This window comes from Sceloporus undulatus, chromosome 2, assembly GCF_019175285.1.
Source record: "Sceloporus undulatus isolate JIND9_A2432 ecotype Alabama chromosome 2, SceUnd_v1.1, whole genome shotgun sequence".
Taxonomy (NCBI): Eukaryota; Metazoa; Chordata; class Lepidosauria; order Squamata; family Phrynosomatidae; genus Sceloporus; species Sceloporus undulatus.
This window is the reverse complement of record NC_056523.1, coordinates 195,657,216-195,681,212: the sequence shown is the minus strand read 5'-3', so window position 1 is coordinate 195,681,212 and position 23,997 is coordinate 195,657,216. Positions and strand designations below refer to the sequence as shown.

At 42.7% G+C, this 23,997-nt stretch overlaps 1 protein-coding gene across 1 annotated transcript in view; it reads left to right on the top strand.

Moving 5' to 3' along the window:
- Positions 1-771: 771 nt before the first annotated feature.
- Positions 772-23,997, top strand: part of MAST1 (microtubule associated serine/threonine kinase 1) — a 120,590-nt gene continuing 97,364 nt past the window's right edge. Inside the window, exon 1 of the mRNA XM_042451373.1 lies at positions 772-1,111. Coding sequence (XP_042307307.1) covers positions 1,073-1,111 — 39 coding nt within the window. The 5' untranslated portion in view covers positions 772-1,072. The remainder of the gene's footprint in view (positions 1,112-23,997) is intronic.

Here is a 23,997-nt window from a genome sequence, read left to right as displayed (position 1 = left end):
TGGACAGGAAGGCTGAAATGGAGGACATGTCCTGAGAAAGGAGGCCACCGGTCACCTCTGCCTGGTCCAACAGGCCTGTATTCCTTTGGGAATGGTGAGCCCTCCAAACCTTGTTGGACTGCAGCTCCCATCATCCCCAACACCCACCCACAGAATTGGCAATGGTGAGAGGTGGTGTGTGTGTTGCAATAAGGGTGACCAGATGTCCTCCTCACCACCAAGGAGAACAAAGCACCTCCAAATGGAGGACATCTGGGGGGAAATGTAGGGACACGACTCAATAAAAGCTAAAAACCCTAATATAAAAATAATCCCTGCTTCTGAGAGATGCTCCAAAGGAAGGGCCTTTTGGAATTCCTCCTGGACAGGAAGGCTGAGATGGAGGATGTGTCCTGGAAAAAGAGGACCTCTGGTCAATAATAATAATTCTAAATTGGCATCAGTGCAGGGAGGGTGAGTTGGCCCAGCAGAGGTCCCAAATGCTAAGGAAGGCCAGGCCCTGCAAAAAATGTAGGCCCTTCCAGAACCATCCCTTGAAATCCCTTCCCACCAAGGTGGGCCTGCAGGGGTCCTCCTCAGCTCCCCACAAGGAGGACCAGGAGGGCCAGGATGCCAAAGACACAATGGAGGCCATTCCCAAGGAAGAGTGCCCCTGAGGAGGGATGCTCCCAAGGGAGGAGGAGGAGGAGGGCCTTGGGGATCTGCCTGCCTCCTGCTGTCGGGTGGGAAGGCAGAGGGGGAGGAGGCGTCCGGGAAAAGGAGGACGCCCCCCTTGCAGCAGCGGGGAGAGAGGCAGCAGGGGCCCTGCCTGGGCCAGCCCTTGGCCCACCTGGCCAGCTCCGCCCTGCGCTCCCGCCTCTGCAGCCACAGCCACAGCCTCCTCCTCCTCCTCCTCCTCTTCTCCTGCCTTCCCAGGCAGCAGCAGCAGCAGCAGCAGCAGCAGCAGCAGGGCCTGGCGGGAGGCGGGCGAGGAGGGAGCCACGCTGGGCTTCTGGGACCCCAGGAAGAAGAAGAGGAGGAAGAGGAAGAGGAGGAGGAGGCGGGGAGCCCATGGGTCCAGCTCCTCTCTGCCATGGACGACTCAGGGATCATCCGGAGGAGGAGGCTCCAGGTAAGAAGAAGGGGCTCCCTCCCTCCCATCCCTTTCTCTCATGTTCTCCCTTCCTTCCTTCCTTCCTTCCTTCCTTCCTTCCTTCCTTCCTTCCCTCCCTCCTCCTTCCCTCCCTTCCTTTTCCTATCTCTTCCTTCCTTCCCTCCTCCTTCCCTCCCTTCTTTTTCCTATCCCTTCCTTCCTTCCTTCTTTCCTTCCTTCCCTCCCCTCTCCTTCCCTCCCTCCCTTTTCCTATCTCTTCCTTCCTTCCTTCTTTCCTTCCTTCCCTCAGGGCGACCAGACACATCCTCCTTTTCCAGGACGCCTCCTCCATTTCAGTCCTCCTGCCCAGGAGGACTCCCCAAAGGACCTCCTTCCTTTTTGGACCATCCCTCAGAAACATGGCTTTACATTTCTAGGTTGGATTTTTTTTGAGGTTTTAGTCCTCCATTTCAGCCTTCTGTCCAGGAGGACTCCCTAAAGGTCCTCCCTTTTTAAGCATCCCTCAATTTCTGGGGGGTTTCTGAGCTTTTATTTGGAATGTCCTCCATTTCAGCCTTTTGCCCAGGAGGACTCCCAAAAGGTCCTTCCTTTTTGAGCATCCCTCAGAAGCAGGGCTTTACATTTCTTGGAGGCTTTTCCAGCTTTTTAACCCTCTTCATTTTTCTTGAAGGCCCTACGTTTCATGGTGCCTTGTCCTCCTTTGTGGTTAGGGCCTCCTCTGCTCAGCCTGGGTCAGAGGTCCTCCTTTTCCAGGACGCCTCCTCCATTTCGGCCTTCCCCTCCAGGAGGAATCCCAAAAGGTCCTCCCTTTTTGAGCATCCCTCAGAAGCATGGCTTTACATTACCAGCAGTAGTGTTTTGTGCTTTTATTGGACACTGTCCTCCCCTTTTTGGGAATGTCCTCTATTTTTTGGAGTGCCTTATCCTCTGGCGGTGAGGAGGACCTCTGGTCACCCTGTATGAAAGGCATCCCTATTTCTAGGAGTGTTTTGAGCTTTTATTTGGGAATGTCCTCCCTTTGTCTGGAAGGTCCTCCATGTTTGTGGTGCCTGGCTTTCCTTTTTGGTGAGGAGAACATCTGGTCCCTCTAAGTGTATCCGAAGAAAGGGGTTCATCGCCACCAAAGCCAGGGTGACCAGATGTCCTTCTTTTCCAGGGCAGGTCCTCCACTTCTGCCTATCTACCCAGGAGGAATTCTGAAAGGTCTTCCATTTTGAGCCTTCCTGAGAAGCAAGGCTTTCTATTTCTAGGAGGGGTTGAAGCTTTTATTTGGTCATGTCCTTCCTTTTTTTTCTTTAATGCCCTCCTTTTTTTTCTGGGGCCTTGTCCTCCTTAGTGTTTGTGAGGACCTCTGGTCACCCTCTGTGAAGTGAATTGACCTTTCTAGGAGTGTTTTCTTGTGTCCTCCCATTTTCTGGAAAGTGCCTTGTCCTCCTTGGTGGTGAGGAGGCCTTCTGGTGCCCCTGCCTTGACCCTTAGCCCCAGCTAGAACTGCCTTCCTTCCTCCTCCTGGCTGGACAGGTGTGGGGCTGAGATGGGCACAGTGCTGGGTAAGAGGAGCCAGAGGAGGAGTGCGCCAGGTTGACTCTCCTTGGCCTGAGGCTCCCTCCATCACCACTGCCAACCCTGGGGGTTAGCTAGCCAGGGAGACTCCCCAATATGTGTGTTGTGTGTGTGTTTTTTTCTGCAGGGCACAGGTGGGTGCAGAGGGTGCTGCCACTGCCAGCCAACCAAGATTGCCCTCCCTTGGTGCCAGAATGGGAAGCAGGAAGAGGCCTGGAAAAAGGCATGAGGGGAGTGCCAAATGGACCTCTCTCTAGCATGTCATGGGCCCCAACAAATCTTGTAGTGTGATGCAGCAGGCAATGCTCAGGAAAGGAAGAAGGGAAGAAGGAGAGGGGCATAGATCAGGCCAGTTTCATTTGCTCATCTTTAATCATATTCTCATTCAGTTTCCAAGAAAATTCTTTACTTAAATGTTTAATTTCCATTAAAATTTGATCAGGCCAGTTTCCAGGCAGTGCCTGTGAGGTATCAGAGGATGATGTCCTGTGACCACTCCTTTGGCACCTGCAACCAGGCATCACCACCAGGCGGCCTGGGCAGGAGGTTTTCTCATCACCAGCTCCTTCTCTCCATCCCTGCTGTTTCTGAGGCCAAGGGAGGATGGAGGGAAGGAGATGAGGGTCCCTTTTTTCCCTGCTAGGCAGTTATTTTTCTGCAGGGCCCTGACTAGGGATGCATCCACACTGCAGAAATAATCCGGTTTTACCCCACTTTAATTGCCGTGGCTGCATGCTGTGGAATTCTGGGAATTGTGTGTGTCCTCTGCAGGGCACAGGTGGGTACAGAGGGTGCTGCTGCCACCAACAGACCAGGATTGCCCTTCCTTACTACCATGATGGGGAGGAGGAGGCATGGATGGGCATGGGTGTGTGTGTCAAATCAACCTCTCTCTAGCATGCCAGGGACAAACTACAGTTCCCAGAATTCCACAGCATGTAGCCATGACAGTTAAAGTGGTGTCAAACTGGATTATTTCTGTAGTGTGGATGCAGCCTAGGCAGGTACAGGGCTTGGAGAATCTCACATTGGCAGTAGCTGTCGGTTGGGTCAAACTAGTGTTCATTCAGCTTGCTGGGCTGTCAGCTTAACCCTGAGACTATTGTTATTGCATGAAGCATTTTATGGCATGCAAAATAATATTTTGTTTTAAAAGAGAGGTTCCTACCCCAGAGACAAGTAATAGAAGCCTTGAGAATTGAGAAATGGGGAAAGAATTAATAAGTTGGAATTTATTTATATTTTATTTATCTCATTTATCTATAAAAGAGACTGACACAAGTTTAAAAGCTCTAAAGAATGTGAGAGTGGGCTTCCAGTTGAACCTCTTTGGAGAGGGGTCTCTAAAACCATTTTGCTACCATTAAACAGCCACCTGCTGCAATTCATATGTACCTGAACTTAGTGAAGAGCCGCTGGTGAGAATCTCAAAGGAGGTCCAGGTATATATGGAGTCTCATGCCCCTTCAGATAACTTGGTCCCAAGCTGCAAAGGTCTTATATCTGAAATTTCTTTCTTGGAATTAAAAGTAATGTCTGTGGGGTTCTTAGACTTCTTTAGCATTTGCAAGCTTACATCACTGTGTAGTTTCAACCTCTGTGAGCAAGTGTGTTGTCCTATGTAACTAGGCTTCATTTTGATTGACATATAGATGAGCTGAGCAGGTAAGTCAAAGGCTTCATAGAGGAGATGCTTTTTAAGATGGGATGTCAAGGTAGCTATGGAGGTGGCACCAGAGAGATCACTGGCTGTCAAGCTTTGGTTCTTAAGATGTTTTCTACTTCATCCACCTGAATCCTTGACCAGTGGTTGTGCCAGACGTTGTTCAACTGCAGCTCCCAGCAGCCTTAGCCAACATAGCCAATGGTGATGAATTCTGGGGGTTACAGTCCAACATTACCTGGAAGGCTGCATGATTCCCACCCATGATCTGCTTTTTTCTAACAGTCAAAAGAGTACTCTGCACCCATGCATTCTGGAGGTTACTTCTGCATTGTGTGAAGAAATATTCCTGCAGGTCTATTTTAAATTTCCTTCCTGTCCTATTTCAGATAAAGAGTGTGTGCCTTTTGGAACAAAGTGACTAACTCTTGCTCATATTTTTTCAATACACTTTATCTCTTAGGGTTTTTTTTATTTCCCCTTTTTCCTTTTATTTATTTATTTTTAGCTGAGGGTGTGCCTTCTCTCTGTCTGTCTCTCTGTGTACCCACTACTGAGCTTGGCATTTACAAAATGAACGAACTAAGAGATCTTGTGGATATATATGTGTGTGTGGGTGGATGTTTATGATTGTGTTTCCCATTGCACACCATTGCAGTTCTTCTTTTGGTTTAGTGTTATATTTCATTCCTTCCTTCCTTCCTTCCCTCACTCCACCCCCACCTCACTGCACTTTCATTGTTAGGAAATGTTGAACAGCAATATGCCCGCAATGGAAACATACCCTTGCTGAAGCTCTTAGGGGAAGCCCCTGGAGGCCAGCCCATCGGCAGCTCTGACAAGGCTGTAAACATGGTGTGAATGGTGTGTGTGTATATATGTGTGTTTCTTTCCATTTTGCAGATCTGCAGGTCCAAGTCTAGTTGGGTTATTTGGTAACCATTGTCATGTCATTATCCTGTAATTCTTTTAAATCAAATTTCCAGCGAGTTATCATCTTTGCGTTGTAACTTGTTCAGGCTCTTGCTCACTGCTTCCCCGATGTTGGTTATTAAATAATGGCATTCCGAAGATGATGAACAAAGATGTATTTCTTGCTTTTGTTCCAGGGAGATCAGTGTTGGATATGTGGGATTATTTTAGGATGGCCCTCCTTGCCCCCACTCAAAATTCTACAGCACAGGATGGGAATGGATGGCCCTAGCAAGATTCATGGCTGATTGGGAATTTGAACCCGGGCCCAACTCCATTACCCTAGTCGCTACACCATACTTGGCCATCCCCTCTCAGCTGCCTTCTTTTCATGCTGTGACCTGAAAGGGAGGATTTGCACTGAAGCAAAAAAAAAAGAGGAAGAGCTTGCACTGAAGCAAAAAATTAATCTTGGCTTGTTGATCATCCTATTATGTGCTTTCCCAAGCCTGGCCCAACTGAGGCAACAAGCAGCAACTTGTTTTAAAGGCAACGGTGAAGGCAGAATGACCATTATACTCCCTTCTCCCTTGTGGGACCCCTAGCAATGCAAAAGTTGATATGGGCTGTAACTTTCAGATCCTTTGTGAGACTGCAAGTGTTTTTTGAATTCTCCTGGCAGAGCAAAATCAAGCACATTTGTGGCCCATCCTTTCCCAAGGTGCTTGGGGCCAATGCACACAGAATCTAGGTCATGTTTTCAGCATCGTAAGAAGCTGTCTTGTACTGAGTCAGACCATTGGTCCATCTAGCCCAATATTGTTTACCTTACAGCTCTCTAGGGTCCCTGTCAGAGAAGATCATCTGCCTTCCAGTTCATTATATAATGGGCCCTTGGTATCCCGCTGGCATTTGTTTCCCGTGGATTCCAAAATCTGGGGATGCTCAAGTTTCATTAAACACAATGGTGTGGTAAAATAGTGTCCCTTATATAAAATGGCAAAATCTTTTTTAAAAAACATTTTCAAGTCACTGATGGTTGAATCCATGGATAGGAAGGACCAACTGTAATAGAGATGGCAGGGACTGAACTTGGGACCTTTCACATGCAAAACATGTTCTGCCATGGAGCTCCATACCTACCATTCAGGATAGTTTTGGCCAAAAGATAGTCTCTGGTCCAAAACTCGCTGCAGAAATATTCCAATTTGAGACTGCTCTAACTTACCTGGCTCATTGGTAGGGAATCCTGAGAATTGTAGTTTGTTGTGGCACCAGAGCTTTCGGACAGAGAAGGCTAAATGTCTCACAAAACTACAGTTCCCAGGATTCTCTAGCATTAAGCCAAAGCAGTTAAAGTGGTCTCAAACTGAATTATTTCTGCAGTGTATTTTGGACCCTGGTGTTAAGTTGTCAGTAGAACCTCATGCTCAACTAAGGATTGGAACTCATCTGTCAGTTCACATGCCGGTGATAGCCAGCTGAATTAGCAATGCTAACAGCTTAAAAACAGATGTGCACAGTTCTTACAGTTTCCCTCATTTGCTTGCTTGTTATTGGCACTTGTGGTACCAAAGCAGGCAACCTTCCTTGTAAATCCATAGGAGTTATGTAGTCTTCTGAGGACAGAACTGCAGTCATGAAGAAATTGATGCATACATTCTACATGTCTTAATCTAACTGATGTATTTATTTTCTTGGTTCTATCCTTCATGGGGCTAGAAATGTTATGGGGACAAAACCCTTCAGTTCTGACAGAAGAATAGGATTTGTTTATGGGACCACCAATGCCATTATGGGCTTGCCCTTGCTTTCAGAAAATTTTTGGATGCCATAATTATAGATCCACAGCTATGATCAGTATGATTGCCAAGTGCTAGAAAAAGGCCTTCATTATTATTATTATTGTTATTGTTATTATTATTATTATTATTGTTTATTTCTATAGCGCTGTAAATGTGCACAGCGCTTTACATACAAATAATCAAATCAATAAAAATATAAAACCTGCCAATGGCATGAAATCTACAAAATACATATAAACAATAGGTAATAATAAAAAATAGAATTACAGTTGTCCCTCCATATTCGCTAGGCTTAGGGGAACAAAACCCCCGTGAATATGGAAAAACCACAAATAACAAAAACACTGTTTTTACCTGAAGGACACCTCTCTAGGAATCTCTAGGTCCTCCAGTGCAACTCTGTGGTCAATGTCCAACATACACTGACCATAGAATGGCACTGGAGTAGCTACAAATGGTCTTTCAGTGCAATTTTTAGTTAAAGTTGACCACAGAGTTGCACTGGAGGACCTAGATATTCCGAGAGAACATATTAATGAAATCTGTGAATAATCAAAGCCGCAAATATGGAGGGATGACTATAGTTAAAAAAGCAGGCAACAATTAAAACATCTGATAAATATCACACAGTGCCTGGGAATGCTTCCCTGAACAGATTTAAAAGTCATCAATGAAGTGATGACCCATGTTCATGGGGGAAGAAGGTTCAAGGAGTGAGGGGCGGCAAGTGAAAAGGGATGAATCAGGGACGGGGCAGTGGAGATCCTAGGCTGGGACAGCAACCCTTGACTACTACTAGACTACTAGAATGGAGGGTACGAGTGGGAATGTAGGGAGAAAGAAGATCTTCTCATGCTATCCCCCTACCATCTGGAATTTGGGCCACCTTTAACTGCTCTTAAAAGAGTTTCAAAAACATACATATCTTCTCATGCTTTTAAAAATATGGAATTTGCTGCTGTTAGCTATTGACATAGTACTGTATTTTAAGTAGCTTATTCAGAAACAGTTAACATTACAATTTAATGCTGACTCTCACTATGAAGTTTATCGCACCGGGTTCTCGGCTCGGCCCGGCAGAAAACGGAAACGAGTGGGGGACGGATTTTACCGCACACACCCGTCCCTCACTCGTTCCGTTCCCCCTCTCTTCCCTGCCCATTCCGTTCCAGAGGGGACGCTTTTTGAGAACTGTTCAGAACAGTTCTCAAAAATTTCCCCCTCTGGAACGGATTAAGAACGGAAGAGAGGGGGAACGGAACGAATGAGGGACGGATGCGTGCGGTAAAATCCGTCCCCCACTCGTTCCGCACTCATCCCTACTCCTTCCGTTCCGTGCTCAGATCGCATGGAAGGAACGCAGTGCGATAAAGTTCACTATTTATATGTAAGCCACCTTTGGAAGACAGTGGCCTTGAAAGATGGTTATGGAATAAATAATTCCAACACTCTTATCGAGTACGCAACACTTGTTGTCTAATATACTGAGGTCTTAGTGATGCAGTAGTGCATTAACAGTGACCATGTACAGAGACATCGTAGCGGACCAGGGATTATTGGGAACCCTGCATTACAAAGTGTAAACACTGTACTGGTGCATATTGCTCAGTTGCTCCTGATTGAAGCAGGAATGGCTGAACAAACTGCAGACTTTGGTCATGTGGTGAGTTTGTTGTGGTATCTAAACCTGGAAACAGCTAGTGCTCCAGCTTATTTCCATCCTGACTCCCACAAGCCAGAGGCTGAGTTCAGGCTACGTTCTGTGGTTTCTTTCACTGGAGTGGGGGAAATAAAGCTACAACCTGTGTTGCTGCTGACTTTGAGTGTCACATTAAACAAACTATAGAGTGAAGGCCTATGACTTATTTAGCTGCTCCTGCTGCACACAGGAGTGTGCAAAAATGCACAACTCTTCCACTCATAGTTTCCTGGTTTATCCTGATGTTCATGTATGACCAGTACCTCAAGCCACTAAGATATAGCACTGCTACCAAATGTTTTTAGTTTACTCTGTCTAGCTACTCTAGAAGTTGCCCAAATGTCTTGTAAAACATTGTGAAGGTTGAATGATGTTCCAGAGAATAAGGACTATAGATAGGATGTGATTCAACAGTAACTCATAGAGTACTGAAACCAGCAACCAGATGCTCCTTCTCCCCTGTAAAAATATGTAGATATGAAAACGTGTGACATCTTACATCACCTCCTTCCCAGTGTCTTTCCCTGCATTATATGCTGCCATAGCAGGGGTTGGGAGAGGCAGGGAAATGCATTAAAATGATGACATCCCATCATGCATTTCCATAACGATGCATTACGGGAAAGGAGGGGAGAGTTGGCATAAGGTTTTCATTTTCTTTGGCAGGCCCATATTGTCTAATTCCACCCTGTCTCATGCTTCCACTCTCTAAAGGTACAATATTTCTTCATGTCAACATTTCAAATTACTTCTGCAAAAGAGAATCTGTACTCTCTCTACCAGGTATTGAATAATAAATTGTTTCTTGGACCTGTAGGTACATCTACTGGTGGCGCATTCTTACTGTTTTTCTGTTCCTTGACAGAGGTGCAAATTTGGGCTTGTTTCACAGCTGAAAAGATAAGGATCTGGGACTTACACTGGTACATCTTGTCTTCACATGTGTCAGGTCAAGAGCATGACCTTATCATTTCTGCTTTGAAACAATATGCTGGCCTGCTTCTGTCTGATGTGATTATAAATGGCTCTTACAAACTCTTGCTTGCTTTTAAAAAAGTGTTGCTCAAACTATTTGTTGTTGTTGTATGCCTTCAAGTAATTTCTGACTTATTGAAACCCCAAGGCAACCCTACCCCAGGATTTTTTTGCCAAGATTTGTTCAGAGGGGTTTGCCTTTGCCTTCCTCTGAGGTTGAGATAGTACAGTTTTACCAAGGTCACCCAGTGGGTTTGCATGGCTGAGTGGGGATTTGAAAGTTTGCTCTTGGACTCCTACTCCAACACTCAAATCTTTGCACCATGCTGGATCTCTGTTGCTCAAACATTGTCCCATTCCTGTTGCTGGGATTTATTTGGATCTTTCATTTTACTGTGGGCTTGTTAGAGTTGTAGTGTTTCAAAATATGGGGAGACGACTGTGTAGCTTTCTCCAGTTTAGTGGCTTCCAGATGTCTTGGACTACAGCTCTTATCATCCCCTGCAAGTGCCACACAGTAGCATTACTAGGGGAATGTAGGGGGTGTGGACCACAGCAGGTGACACCCTAAAAGGGGGGGGGGTGACACCACTGCTCCTCAAACATCTGTATTTTGGCAGAAACAAGCTGTGGCTTTTGCCTGTATCTCTTTAAAATGCCGAAGAGATGGTGTGAATGGGCTGAGGATCTGTGGGAGCAGAACGGAAAGGCCCTATTTTTTAAATTTAAATTTAAAATTTCAAAATTTAATTTTCAATTTTTTAAAAATATTTTTAAATTTCTTTTAAAATTAATTTTAAAAATTCTTTAAAAGCATCACACTTGACCAAATTTTCACTTTAATTACATGAAACTATATGTAAACACATTTATTCTGTGCATATTATATTGTAACTTAAAGATAATTTTTAATTTTGCCAGTTGTTTATGTCACAACTATTAACATTAGATTCAGAGATATATAGGAATTATGATTTATGGGTAAATTAGTACAAAAAGCATTACTAAGGATTCTGTATGAATGTAGGCTGGGAGGAGGTCAAGGGGTGTGTGTGACACCATGAGTTACTGCACTGGGTGACGCCTTGTGACACCACTGCTGCCACCATAGCTGAGAATGATGAGAGTTGTGATCTTGCTAGACAGCATTATGGGCTGAATATAAGACCAAACTGTATGTTAGCATGCGAACATTTTGATATTTCAGCCTGAACCTTCTTTTTAGGTGGTTTTTAAAATCCTTCTGGTTCTTCTTGCTCACTGAAATGGGGGAGAAAACAATGGCTAGGCTGTGCAAGTTTAGGTTGCAAGTGGGGACTTGCAAGTATTGATGCTCATCCACAGAGCACAATTATTTCTGTGTACAAAACATGCATGTTTGGAAGTGTGTATAGACTAGAACTCATCTTCTTCTGTCATTTTTGGTTTTGATGTAGTGAGAATATGTCCTTTTTAGTCAGCCTAAGGCAGTGATAAGCAAAGTGTGGCCTATGGGCCATTTTTGTGCCCCACATGCCCCCCGGGGGGGGAATGTCAAAAATATTTTGGGGGCAATTTTTTCATCTTCCATGGATAGTGTATACCAGGGGTAGGCAACCCTTTTGAGCTGGGGGCCAGGTTGCTGTCCCTCAGACAACTGGGGGGCCGAAGCCAAAAAATATATACAGTAATTAAATAATTTTTTAAAAATTAAATAAATAAATAAACTGGGACAAATGTAGGACAAAATTTTCAAATGGAGGGCACTTTTTAAATAAAAAATGGAGAACACGCGAAAAAATTTGCTGATTTTTAAAAAAATGTTAAGATAAATGCATGTTTCTGAGGCTTCTATAGACAATTGCCCCACCATGCCCCTCGCACAAGACGCCAAAGGCCCCGGCGGCAATCGGCGGCAGGACTGGGCTGGGGCCGGTCCCAAGGCCTCGCCGGGCTGCATCCGGCCCGCGGGCCGCAGGTTGCCTACCCCTGGTGTATACAGTGGTACCTCGGGATACGAAATACCCAGGTTACGAATTTTTCAGGATACGAAAAAATCCCATAGGGATTTATTGTTTCGGGTTACGAAAGTTTTTTCGGGTTACGAAAAAACTCCGGCGCTATTTTAAATGGAGCCGCGGCAGAGCCGCGGCTTTTTCCCCCATTAGCGCCTATGGGTTTTCGGCTTACGAAGGCTTTTCGGGTTACGAAAGCGGCCGCGGAACGAATTATTTTCGTAACCCGAGGCACCACTGTACTTTAAAATTATGTGAGAAGCAATAAAGTGGGATATGCACAAATAGCATTAAAACAGGGGTGTACATGTGAGTCTAAGGTTTAGACTGTACCTTGGGTCCCCTGGACGAGATCACAGGGATGTCCAAAAATATCCTCCCCAAACCCCATCCCTAAATAAAATCTTAGAATTGGCTGAAAGCCAATTTCTGATTTTGAAAGATTTTTGATTTAAATCAGGGATGGGGAAAGTTTGGTGTGTGGGCCACATGCAAATCCCAGGCCAGGTTTTGTAACTCCCTAGCCCTAGGAGTGGAAAAACCAGCCCAAGGGACAAAAATTATTATTATTATTATTATTATTATTATTATTATTATTGTTAGGCTTTATTTATAAAGTGCTATAAATTTATACAGCACTGTACATACAATCAATTAAAATGGATAAAATAAACCTGCCTATGGCGTCCATTCAACAAAAATAATTAAACAATATATATTAATACATCTTAATATTCAGACAATAAAATATAGCAGACAACAAATTAAAATAACATTGGATAACAATGATAAAAAACAGCATTTTTTTTTTGGTAGCGTGTGTTATGAGGCAAATTATTTGATTATTTTTTTAACTAAGGATTCAACATAGACATGTAGCCTTCTCTGTTCTCTTGGAGTCTCTAGCCCCAACAATTGCCCACTGCTGTTTTCAATCTTAAACAGTTCAGTATCCTCTGCAAACTGTTTAAAAGGTGAATTGGTGGTCTTGGGAGCTTTCAGATGAAGCAAATAAGTTTTTGTTTTTGGACAGAGGAAAGGGCAGCCTGGGGAACCTAGTGGGTTGGGGACCACAAAAACAGTCATGGGGTCACTTGGGGCCAGGACCACAGTCTACCTTACCCTTTTGCTTCATGCACAGGAACCTAACCTTCCATCTCTAAACTTGACTACATCTATGCATCCAGTTGGAAATTGTATATAGAGATCTCTGGATAAGTATAGAAGAGGAATGCAAATTCCAATCGTATAGTTGGTTTTAGTGCTACTCTTCCAGGTTTTTAATGTGGACAGTGGCTTCAGATAGCTCAGTACACATTTGATGTAAGTTTTGTAGGTGCCTTTAAAAAAATATTTTCCTTCTCATTTTAATCAACTCTCAAGTAGGTATGCATGTGTTGGGTGCACCACAAAACTGTTTTATTCAGAGTTTTAGGAGCAGCTGTGGCAGGAAGCACTTTTAACATGATTTTAGAAAATTAATATCATAGCATCACATAAATATAGGGTTAAGCACTTATAATGTTAATAATAATAATAGTTGAGAACCTATGTGTCTGAGAACCTCAGACACATAGCCACAATTTTATAGCTACACTTTAACTTCCCATCCAGTCCTTGAAACCCACATTTATAATGTTCTCTCATGCAAAAAAATAGGATGGAACTTCACTTCTGGCTCATATCTAGATGTCAGGGGCCTGGGCTGTTAAAAATATTGTTTTTATTAATACTGTTAATACTGTTCACTTATTTTTTTCATAGTGATGTGTGAATTTACATATTGTGAGCTTTCTAGACTGAGGAAGCAGGATGTACAAATGTAAAAATTGTAAACAGACATACAGTAACCGTTTCCTGAAGGGCTGCCATATCATTCTGTTGAAGCAAGGAATTGCTTAATGATTACTACCTTTGCTATGGTATTTATTCACTTGTTCTTTCAATCAAAGCATTTATTTATCACTTTTCAACCCACCTGGGGCCCATGGGTGATGTAAAATCAATGTTTAAAAAGCCTTTTAAAGCATTAAACAAATAACTACAAACTAATCAAACACTAATCAAACTCCTCTTTAAAATAGGTCTAAAATCAGAAAAACATTTTTGAAAGCACCTCTACTTTAAAGAGCCAAAGGCCATGTGCAACAACACAGTCTTCATTGCCTGCTGGAAGCTCAGGAGGTATGGACCCAATCTGACTTCCACTGGGAAGGAATTCTATATTTTGGGGTGCTGTTACAGAGAAAGCCCTGTCACATGGAGCCATCAGTCTAACCTCATGGGGTGATAGGATACGTAAAAGGGACTGTTAATGATTTTAGATTTTGGTCAAGTGCATACTGTATGCGAAGAGGCAGCCTTTCAGGTATCCTGGCCCCAAGCTATTTAGGGCTTTGTAGATCAAGACCACCACCTGAATTGGGCTCAGAAGCAAATAAGAAGCCATTACTGTGCATACAAATAAGCTATACAAATAATGCATCCCTCACACATGCTATGGCATGCTATAACTACAAGCTTTTTTGATCTATAGCCCACTTTATCAGATGCACATAATATAACCCTAATTTAAAGGTATATAAGGTTCCCTCAGTTGACAAAACTCTGACAAAGAAGCTAATTTTTACAAAGTCTTTTTATGCCCACCCAACCCGCTTTTCCTCCTAATCCTCTGTCTAGCTGGAAATATTTTCAGCGTCATCATCACTGGGAGGATGCCAAAGGAGGGATGGAGAAACAAGAGTTTTGGTGTTGGATTGCAGCAGCACATCTGCAGTAAACAAAGCGATAAAGCTTAACAATAGAATGGCATTCTGCTGTAGCTTTGTATATCTGCTTACAACAGGCACAGTAAACAGCAGCTTCCCCCAGGGTCTTTTCCTGAGCATGCATGAACAGAAAAACAAGGAGAAAAGGAGAAAGCAGACAAGTCCACCTTATCAGCTATCCCCAGCATACTTTTAAAATTCACATATTTTTAGGTTTGACCAGGAAAGATGGAAATCATAAGAAATGTGGAGACTGGTGAAAATAAATTTAATCCCTGGACGCATTTTGGAAGATGCCTTCAAGTGATCTCTGGCAAATTCAAAATGGTTTTGTTTACTTATTCAAGGCTTCTCTAGAATCACAGAATCACAGAGTTGGAAGAGACCAAAAGAGCCATCCAGTCCAACCCCCTGCCATGAAGGAACTCACGCTCAAAGCACCCCCGACAGATGGCCATCCAGCCTATCCCTAAAAACCTCCAAAGAAGGAGACTCCACCACTCTCCTAGGAACCATATTCCACTAGTGAAAAGCTCTCATGTTAAGGAACTTCTTCCTAATGTTTAGGCTGAATCTCTTTTCTTCTTTTCCTTGAATCCATTGCTCTACTGTATGTCCTAGACTCTGGATCAGCAGAAAACAAACTTGCTCCATCCTCACTATGGCATCCTTTCAAATATTTAAACGTGGCTATTATGTCAACCCTCAAACTTCTCTTCTCCAATCTAAATATATCTGACCTGGTTGTTTCATTTCACATGTGCATATTATTGGGTCTGGATAAAACGTTTGCTGAACCCCGTTTAACTGTTCTGGTACTTGTTGGTGTGGGAACCTAGCCCTGTTGTTTCCATGTTATTTCTGCCTCTGGTACCAGATTTTCTTTGAAAGAATTAACACCCAGAAACACATCAACTTGGTTAGCTGAGATATACCAATATGTACAGTATATATTAATGTGAGTGAGACAGACTATCCAGTGTGGTGTAGTGGTTTGAGTGTTGGACTGGGACTCTGGAGACTAGAATCCTCTCCTGACCATGGAAACCCATCAATTGAACTGAACTTGAGAAAGTCATATATGCTCTCAGCCTCAGAGGAAGGGATTGGGAAACACATCCGAACATATCCTGCCAAGGAAACCCTATGAAAGAAAACTCCAACCTTGGCATTGCAGTAAGTCAGCAATGAAGGTACAGAACAACAACAAATGAACTAGTCACCCCAAGATCAAATTCCCCCCAGTGCTGCCAGTGGTCAGGAATTATGGGTGTTGCATTCCAAAACACCTGGAGGGCACCAGGTTGGCAGCATCCAGCATAAAGATATGTTGGAGCCAGGCCTTTAAGTGTAATTGCCAACAAGTTGCTTCAGCCAGGTTCAGGTGCAGACTGGAAGCAAATGCAGATATACTTATACTAAGCAAAAGTGAGATGACTGAATGCAGCACTAAATTTTGCTTCTGGTCACCCCCTCTTTTTTCTGCAGTAATTTGTTCCAAATTTCAAACATCCACACAAATCAGCCAATATGAGGGAAATCCCAGTACTCAGCATCCTTGTGGTGAGTGTGGATATCTTGAAGTGGATCTTTTGTGTATATCTATTGTTGTTGTGTGCCTTCAAGTCATTTCCAACATGGCAGCCCTAAGGCAAGCCTATCATGGGCTTTTCTTGACAAGGTTTGTTCAGAGGTCTGCCATTGCCTTCTCCTGAGGCTGATAGAGTGTGACTTGCCCAAATGCATGGAGTCCCAATATGGGAGAAGCTGCTTGCTTTCCAGGGGTCCCATTTCAAAAGTCCCTGGCCAGTGCACAGGCTATGGAGAGGTGGACCTACCAGCCCCACATGGTGTAGGGGGTGAAGCACCTTTTCTTCCTCAGAACTTGAGTGGCCTACATGCTTGCAGTATGTGGATGGGGCCTTAGGAATCCACATACTGAAATCATGAATTGTAGCAATTTTACACAGCATCAAGCACAGAATCAGGGCTTGGGAAGATTACTTTGTGGAGTACAACATCCAAAAACTTTCTAGCCAGCATCACCAGTATATTCCAGAAAAATAACTTTTTCCTGCTCTGCACAGAACAATGCAGTTTTTCCCCCATAGGCTGTGTTTAAGGATTCCTCCCTCTCTGATACACACACACACACACACACACACTTCTTTTTCCATTGAGTTTAGGAAAACACCTGCAATTTTTATGATAATATGGGATTGAATCTACCATTTTATCAGTTATGGATGGAGTATACGTACTGACTCGACAAGTGTTTCTGACTACTGTTTTTATTACATTAGATACAAAATATCACCCTTACTCCCTAATTATGCAACAGTTTCAGTGGTATCTGTGAAGCTGCAGATATAAATAGTAGGCATGTTCAGAGCATAATTTGAATTTAGCTGCAGCACTCATGACTTGCAACATTAACCATTTTATTGTCGCTTAAAAGAAATCTTAAGTTTTCATAATAGTATATAATGCAATGTATTTATGCAGGAGTACCCTGAGCCTTTCATCTGCATTATCTGAAATACCCTTACAATAGCTCTTTAAAGCAGGTCATAATTATTAACCATAACATCCAACCACCTATCCCATTCTGCAACATATATATGAATGTGGGTCACCAAAAGCAATGAAGTGAATTCCAAGCTGAAATTTGAACAGGGATGTCTTTTTCACTGAGGATGCTGTATAAACAGCCAGCTGGTGTCATACCAGAGTGCTTATGGGATTTTTGGGGGGAAGATCTGGAGCAAATGACGAGTTTTTAAAATTCAGTTTAATACAGGGATGGCCCAGATTTGCTGTGGAACTGCCTTTCTCATGTGAAGACCATCCGCAGTTGAATCAGGCCTTTAGTCCGTCGTGAAGACAGGGTGATGTGAGGACAGGGGGAAACCAGGGCATTTGGCCCATGTAAACATGCCCCTAGTGCTTCTCCAAATTCCCAATAATAGAATTTCATAGACTGCGTCCATAGCAGTCAAAGGGAAATTGTTGCACTCTTAACTGTGTAGTGTGGCCAAGCTCTTACCAGTCCTAATTTGAGCCTAACGACACTATATTGCTTTGTACTGATTGACTCATTTTCAAAGACCAGAATTTGATAAATACACATGGAACTAGATTTGGATGTAATGATGCATGAATATACTATGAATTTGAATAGATTAGTTCTTTTTAAAAAATAGTCCATATTTAAATGCTGCTTTAAAAATTCTTTCCATCTTCCAGCTATGAGCTGACTAGGGAGAAATGAGAAAGTGTTGGGAGAGAGGGACTGCCAAATATTAGGTGATGCAGTCCAGGGTATGTACAATTTATGGTAAAGTAAGTGACCTTGGGCAAGTCACACTCTCTCAGTCTCGGGGGGGGGGGGGGGGGGAGAATCCCCTCTTTTCCACAGGAACTATGCCCTTATTTTCACTTGAGTATTAAATTCAACAGGAGGGTCTCAGGGTGTGACAGGTTGGCAGAGAAGGGGGGGAATCACTTGGTTGAAGGGAAAGAGTTCCACCTGACTGATTCTTATGGGACTTTTGCCAATGCAGAAGGAGAATGCACTGCTTGAAACAGACTGGCAAGTGATTCAGGACTGGAGGGTGGGAGGAAGAGTATTAATTCATGAAGTCAGACTGACATCAATACCAGGAAAGATTCTAGAGCAGATCATGAAGCAGACAGCCTGTAAGCATTTAGAAAGGTATGCCATGATCACTAAAAGTCAACATAGGTTTCTGAAAAGCAATCATGCCAGACTAATCTTCTCTCTCTCTCTCTCTCTCTCTCTCTCTCTCTCTCTGGATAGGGTTAGAAGCTTTGTAAATGAGGGAAATGCTGTGGATATGATATATCTTGATTTCAGTAAGGCCTTTGACAAGATCCGCCATGATATCCATGTAAATAAGTTAGTAAAATGTAGGCTAGACATGTTGACTGTCAGGTGGATTTATTGCTGACTGACTGACTGAACTCAAAGGGTGCTCACCTCATCATGGTGAGAAATGACTTGTGGGGTGCCATATAGTTCTGTCTTGGGCCCAGTGCTATTCAACATCTTCATCAATGATCCTGGATGATGGAATAGAGGGCATGCTTATCAAATTTGCAGATGGCATGAAATTAGGAGAGGTAGCTCGTAACAGGATCAGAATTCAAAATAATCTTAACGGATTAGAAAGCTGAGCCAAAATTGAATTTCAACAGGGAGAAATGTGAGGTACTACATTCAGGCAGAAAAAAGAATAAACATTCATAGATATAGGATGAGTGAGACCTGACTACAATAGTACATTGGAAAGGGATCCTGGAGTCCTAGAAGACCATAAGCTGAACATGAGTCAACAGTGTGATGCAGCAGCTAAAAAGCCAATATGATTCTAGGCTGCATCAATAGGAGTATAGTGTCTAGATCAAAGGAAGTACAGTAGACCCTCCTTATACACAGATTTTATTAACTATGGATTCAAGCATCTGCGGCTTGAAAATATTTTTTTAAAAGTACAAATTCCAAATAACAAGCCTTGATTTTCCATTTTATATAGGGGACACCATTTTGCTGTGCCATTATAGTTAATAGGACTTGAGCATCCATGGATTTTGTTATCCATGGGGATTCTGGAATCAAACCCCAGCGGGTAACAAGGGCCCACTGTAATAGTATCATTCTATTCTAATTTAGTCAGACTGCACCTATAATACTGTGTCCAGTTCTGGGTGCCACAGTTCAAGAGGGATATTGACAAGCTGAAGTGTGTCCAGAGGAGGGTGAACAAGATGGTGAAAGGTCTGGAAACCATGGTCTATGAGGAGCTGGGTGTGTTTAGCCTGGAGAAAAGAAGTGACATGATAGAGAAGAGAAGGGTGATATGATAATTATGTTTAAATATTTGAAAGTATATCATACTGAGGATAGAGCATACTTGTTTTCTGCTCCAGAGACTAAGGACACGGAGCAATGGATTCAGACTACAGGAAAAGAGATTCTACTTAAACATTAGGAAGAATGTTGGGAAGAGCTGTTCAACAGTGGAACACACTCCCTTGGAGTTTGATGGAGTCTCCTTCTTTGGAGGTTTTTAAACAGAGTCTGGATGGCCATCTGTTGGGCATGCTTTGATTGTATATTGAAATGGATTCCACAGTGTACATGGCAGTAACTTTGGTGGCAGAGATATTTTCAAAGAGAAGTGGGTTACCCACATACTACTTGATGGGGACCTGTTCTAGGGCATTTATGGGGGACAAGGCCCTGGCTTTTAGATGTTACTTTTCCTATAAGGTGACTATAGACAGAAAAAGGTGAAAAGTAAGGTTATTTACTGCACTCATCATGTTCCAGTATCATCATCGAAATTATGCTGTATTCTTCATGACAATACAAGTGCATTTCAAAAAACTCAGTCATTGCAACTGAGTCCTTGGCTATTTTTTGTCCAGACTGCCCTTATTTGGGATCTGCAGTCCACCAGGTCGGGCAGCCCAATCCTTGTAGGGCACATTTGAAATGTTGAGAAACTGTTGTAAGATACTTTCACAAAATGGCTGCCAAAGGTGCCATTCAAAGAACATCCATTTCCAAGAAGGCATTCTGAGGAAACAAAAATGGTGAGCAGAGTGAGGTTCAGCCTTGAATAAGGCAGCAGTAGAAACAATTTGGCTGTGCGCTTCTTGATGTGACATACTTTGCAGAAATACAACTCTGACTAAGGTCCTATTTGACATTTGTGGAGTGTAAAGCCCCACTGATGGACATATGCTAGATATTTCGAGGGCTAAACAGCGTTCTTTCCCTCTCCCAACTGCAACAGGAAGGAGAAATATGCCTGGGCAAACCCCTGCATCAGTTTATGGTCATTTGGATCAGGTAGTTTGGCATTACACGTAGATGCCATATGATTGCCATTGGACAGCCAGAGAAGATGTGTTGCACAAGCAGGTGCGGGATACTTTTGTGTACAACATCCAGAAAGGTGCTTAAACTAGTGTAATCCCCAGTTATGCCAATGTAAATCACCAAAAGGATTTCTGCCGCTGTTCTTTCTTCCTAGATACATGATTGCTAACTGGTTGTAGGGACCCATCTGCTCTATTTAGTGATGTAAGTTTTTTCTTCTTCTGACTTAAAATGTAAGACACCATGAGCTCTTGAAACTGGATACAGGTTACAGTTAGCAAGGCAGAAGTGTTCCTAGGGATTAATGCTTTAACAGGAAATTTGGTATCGGAGGCAGAAATAACAGGCGGATAATAAGGACATGTCACAAAAAAAGAAAAAGAAAAGAAAAACAGTTAAACATGTTCTTGCAGCCTTTTCATTTGGAATTGACAATGTACACATGTGTAATGAAACAACCAGGTTAGGAAAAGCTTACAGAAGTAAACAAACAAACAAACAAACAAACAAACAAAACCTGAGCCTTCTGAAGACCTCATGAAGGATTCTTCCAAATGCACTCAGGAATGATTTTCTTTTTTCACCAGCCTCAATCTTGTTATGATTTCCATTTTGGTGACCCCGTTTACAGATGTATGCTTTTAAAATACACTTGGATGAAGCAGGGTTATGTGTCCCCCCCCCCCCCGCCCTTTTATGCTTATATTGCTGTTCGTACATGCTGAATAAGGGAACTTATTGAAAGTTTGTGTTTCCCAATGCCAAATGCTACTAAAAACCTTCAAATTAGACAGAGGATGAGGAAGAAAAATGGGGGCTGGGTGATTGTAAAAAGCACTTTATAAAAATGGAGCTTCACTTGCAGGGCTTTCATTAACTATATATAATGCTATATTGTGCTTTAGTATATGTGCAAGTAAGAATTATCTCCTTTTGTGCTTCTGCATGATTTCCTGTTTTGAGCACAGTTCCTGACTGATACGAGGTGATATGAAGAGCTGTTTTTGTGGGCTAATTTTGCTGCATTTGATGGGGAGGAGACCGTGGCTTGGAAACAGAACACATGGCCTGCAGAGAAAGGCCTCAAGATCAATCTTTGGCATCTGTGACTAAAACAGATTGGATAAGCAGGTGATAAGAAAGCCTCTGGTCTGGGATTGTGGCAAAACAATGCCAGTCACAGTGGACAAGACAGTGTTGGGTGGACTTAGCAACCTGACCTGGTATAAAGTAGCTTCCTATTCACCTAGGCTGCATCCATACTGCAGAAATAATCCAGTTCCATGTCACTTTAACTGCCATAGCTCAGTGCTGTGGAATCCTGGGGTCTGTAGTTATGTGAGACATTCAGCCTCCTCTGTCAGAAGGCTCTGGTGCCATAACAAACTAGAAATCCCAGATTCCATAGCATGGAGCCAGGGCAGTTAAAGCAGTGTCAAACTGCAGTGTGGATGCTTCCCCTCACACCTGATACAGCAACATTACATAGGAAGGGAGGGTGGGAGGCAAAGCCAAAGTAATCCCAGAGTAGTTCTTTTATTCCTTATATGTGTATCCCAAGAGTATAGAGGGGGACAGTAGACAGCCTCTTCTGTAAATGGGAGCTTTGGTATCACCACCGGCTCCTTATTGTTTAATGGCATATCTTTCATGACAGATCTGAAACTTATTTCATTTGTATGTCTTACAAGACTACAGTGCTCAAAGGAAATGGAAGATTGAGAATGAAAATGAACATGTCTTTAAAGGATATATAACATCAAGGAATGGCAGAATTGGGGACACATACATACAACATAAGAAGCCCTTCAGCAAGTTAACAAAACACACAGAATTCTGTGTGTTTTGTTAACTTGCTGAAGGGCTTCTTATGCTGTATATATGTGTCCCCAATTCTGCCATTCCTTGGGGTTATATATCCTTTAAAGACATGGTCAGATGTAAAGTCATGAAGCTAGAGCCTTATTGAGTGGAAAGAAAACAATAAAACAAAGAGAAAAGAAAGAAAACTTACAGAATTAAGGAGAAGTCTGGATTATTCAAGCATTTTGAAAGCCAGACATACTTTCCCAAAAGAATAGTTGGAGAGAAATGATCAAGAACCACTTCACACTCAAGGAAAGCATATGTCCAGAAAAGGACATATTTCCCTCCCCGAAATTGACAGAAAGCAAGTTTAGGTCCCAAATGCCCTGAAACAGGCAAAATTTGGTAAAATAAGATAGAGCTGATAAAAAAGTCAAAGAAATTAAATCACTCCCCATTTCTGAGTCACAAAAATTTGGAAACAAAAGCAGAGGAAGAAAAGGGGAAACACATAGGATATAAATGTGGGCTAGGCGTACACATTAATATGAGCTGACTGTATGTGCAAAAATACATTTTAGGGTTAATGTATATAAAGTACATATTCATGTGTATCAAAAGAAGAAAGGTTTTCTGATCTTTAAATGACAGGCAGTGAATGTTTATCTCTCCAGCCTTGGAAATGTAGGCCTTTTGCAACACTAAGAACATGCAAGACCCAATTATCTGTTTTTAATCATCTCCAGAACTCTTCTTGCTGGCTGCAAGAAACCTGTGTGGCTGGTTTGTTCACTGCCTATTCCTTAAATGTCTGGCCAGTTTCACTTGTCTAAAGGAAAACATGGACTGAGATTCTAGTTCAACTACTTAGTAAAGTATGTACTTAATGAAGTAGCATTTCCCATCCTAGCTCCCACAATCTTGACTTACCACTCCGCAGTCTCCGCAAAAAATGCAGGTCTGTTCTGGTGATTGGGACACAGCAGACTGGCGCGCGCACACACACACACACACACACCACAAACAATACACACACCACCACTCTGGAGACCGGGGTTTGAATCCATGCTCAACTATGGAAACCCACTTCATGACCTTGGCCAAGTCACAGTCTCTCACTCCCTCAGAAGAAGGCAAAAGCAAACCCCTCTCTGAACAAATCTTGCCAAGAAAATCCTGTGATAGGTTTGCGTTAGGGTCGCCGTAAGTCAGAAATGACTTCAAGACACATAAGAACAAAGTAAACTAATTCTGATGTTGGATCTTGTCAATTGCCTCAGTGGCAAAGCTTATCATAGCTGAAATCCTATATTCATTTATCTGGAAGTGAGGTTCACAAGGTTCATTGAGACATAATTCTAAGTATTTATGTATCGGTCTGCACTATAAGTATGTAATAATAATAGAAGGTAACCAAAAATAAGAGAATTTTGAGAGAATATGGTTGTCTGTTATTTGTTGTCAAGTAGGTTTAAACTTATGGCAACCCTCTGAGTGAGAGACCTACACGAGTACATGAATGAGAGAGTCCCAAGAGACCATGTCCCAAGTAGATATGGTCTTTTATTAATTATTGATGGCCTATTTTGTATTGACATGTAATAACTCTCTCTCTCATGCAATAGATAATAGATAATACCATACATAGAGGGTGACAAATCTTATCAGCCAACTGTCCGCATAAATGTATAAAGCATTCATTTATAGTGTTCCCCAAACATCTCTCTAAACAGGTTGAAGCTTCAGTTCTGGAACTGAAGGGCTGTGAAGGCCTTTCTCAGAGATTTTAATGTTAAATTGTATGTTAA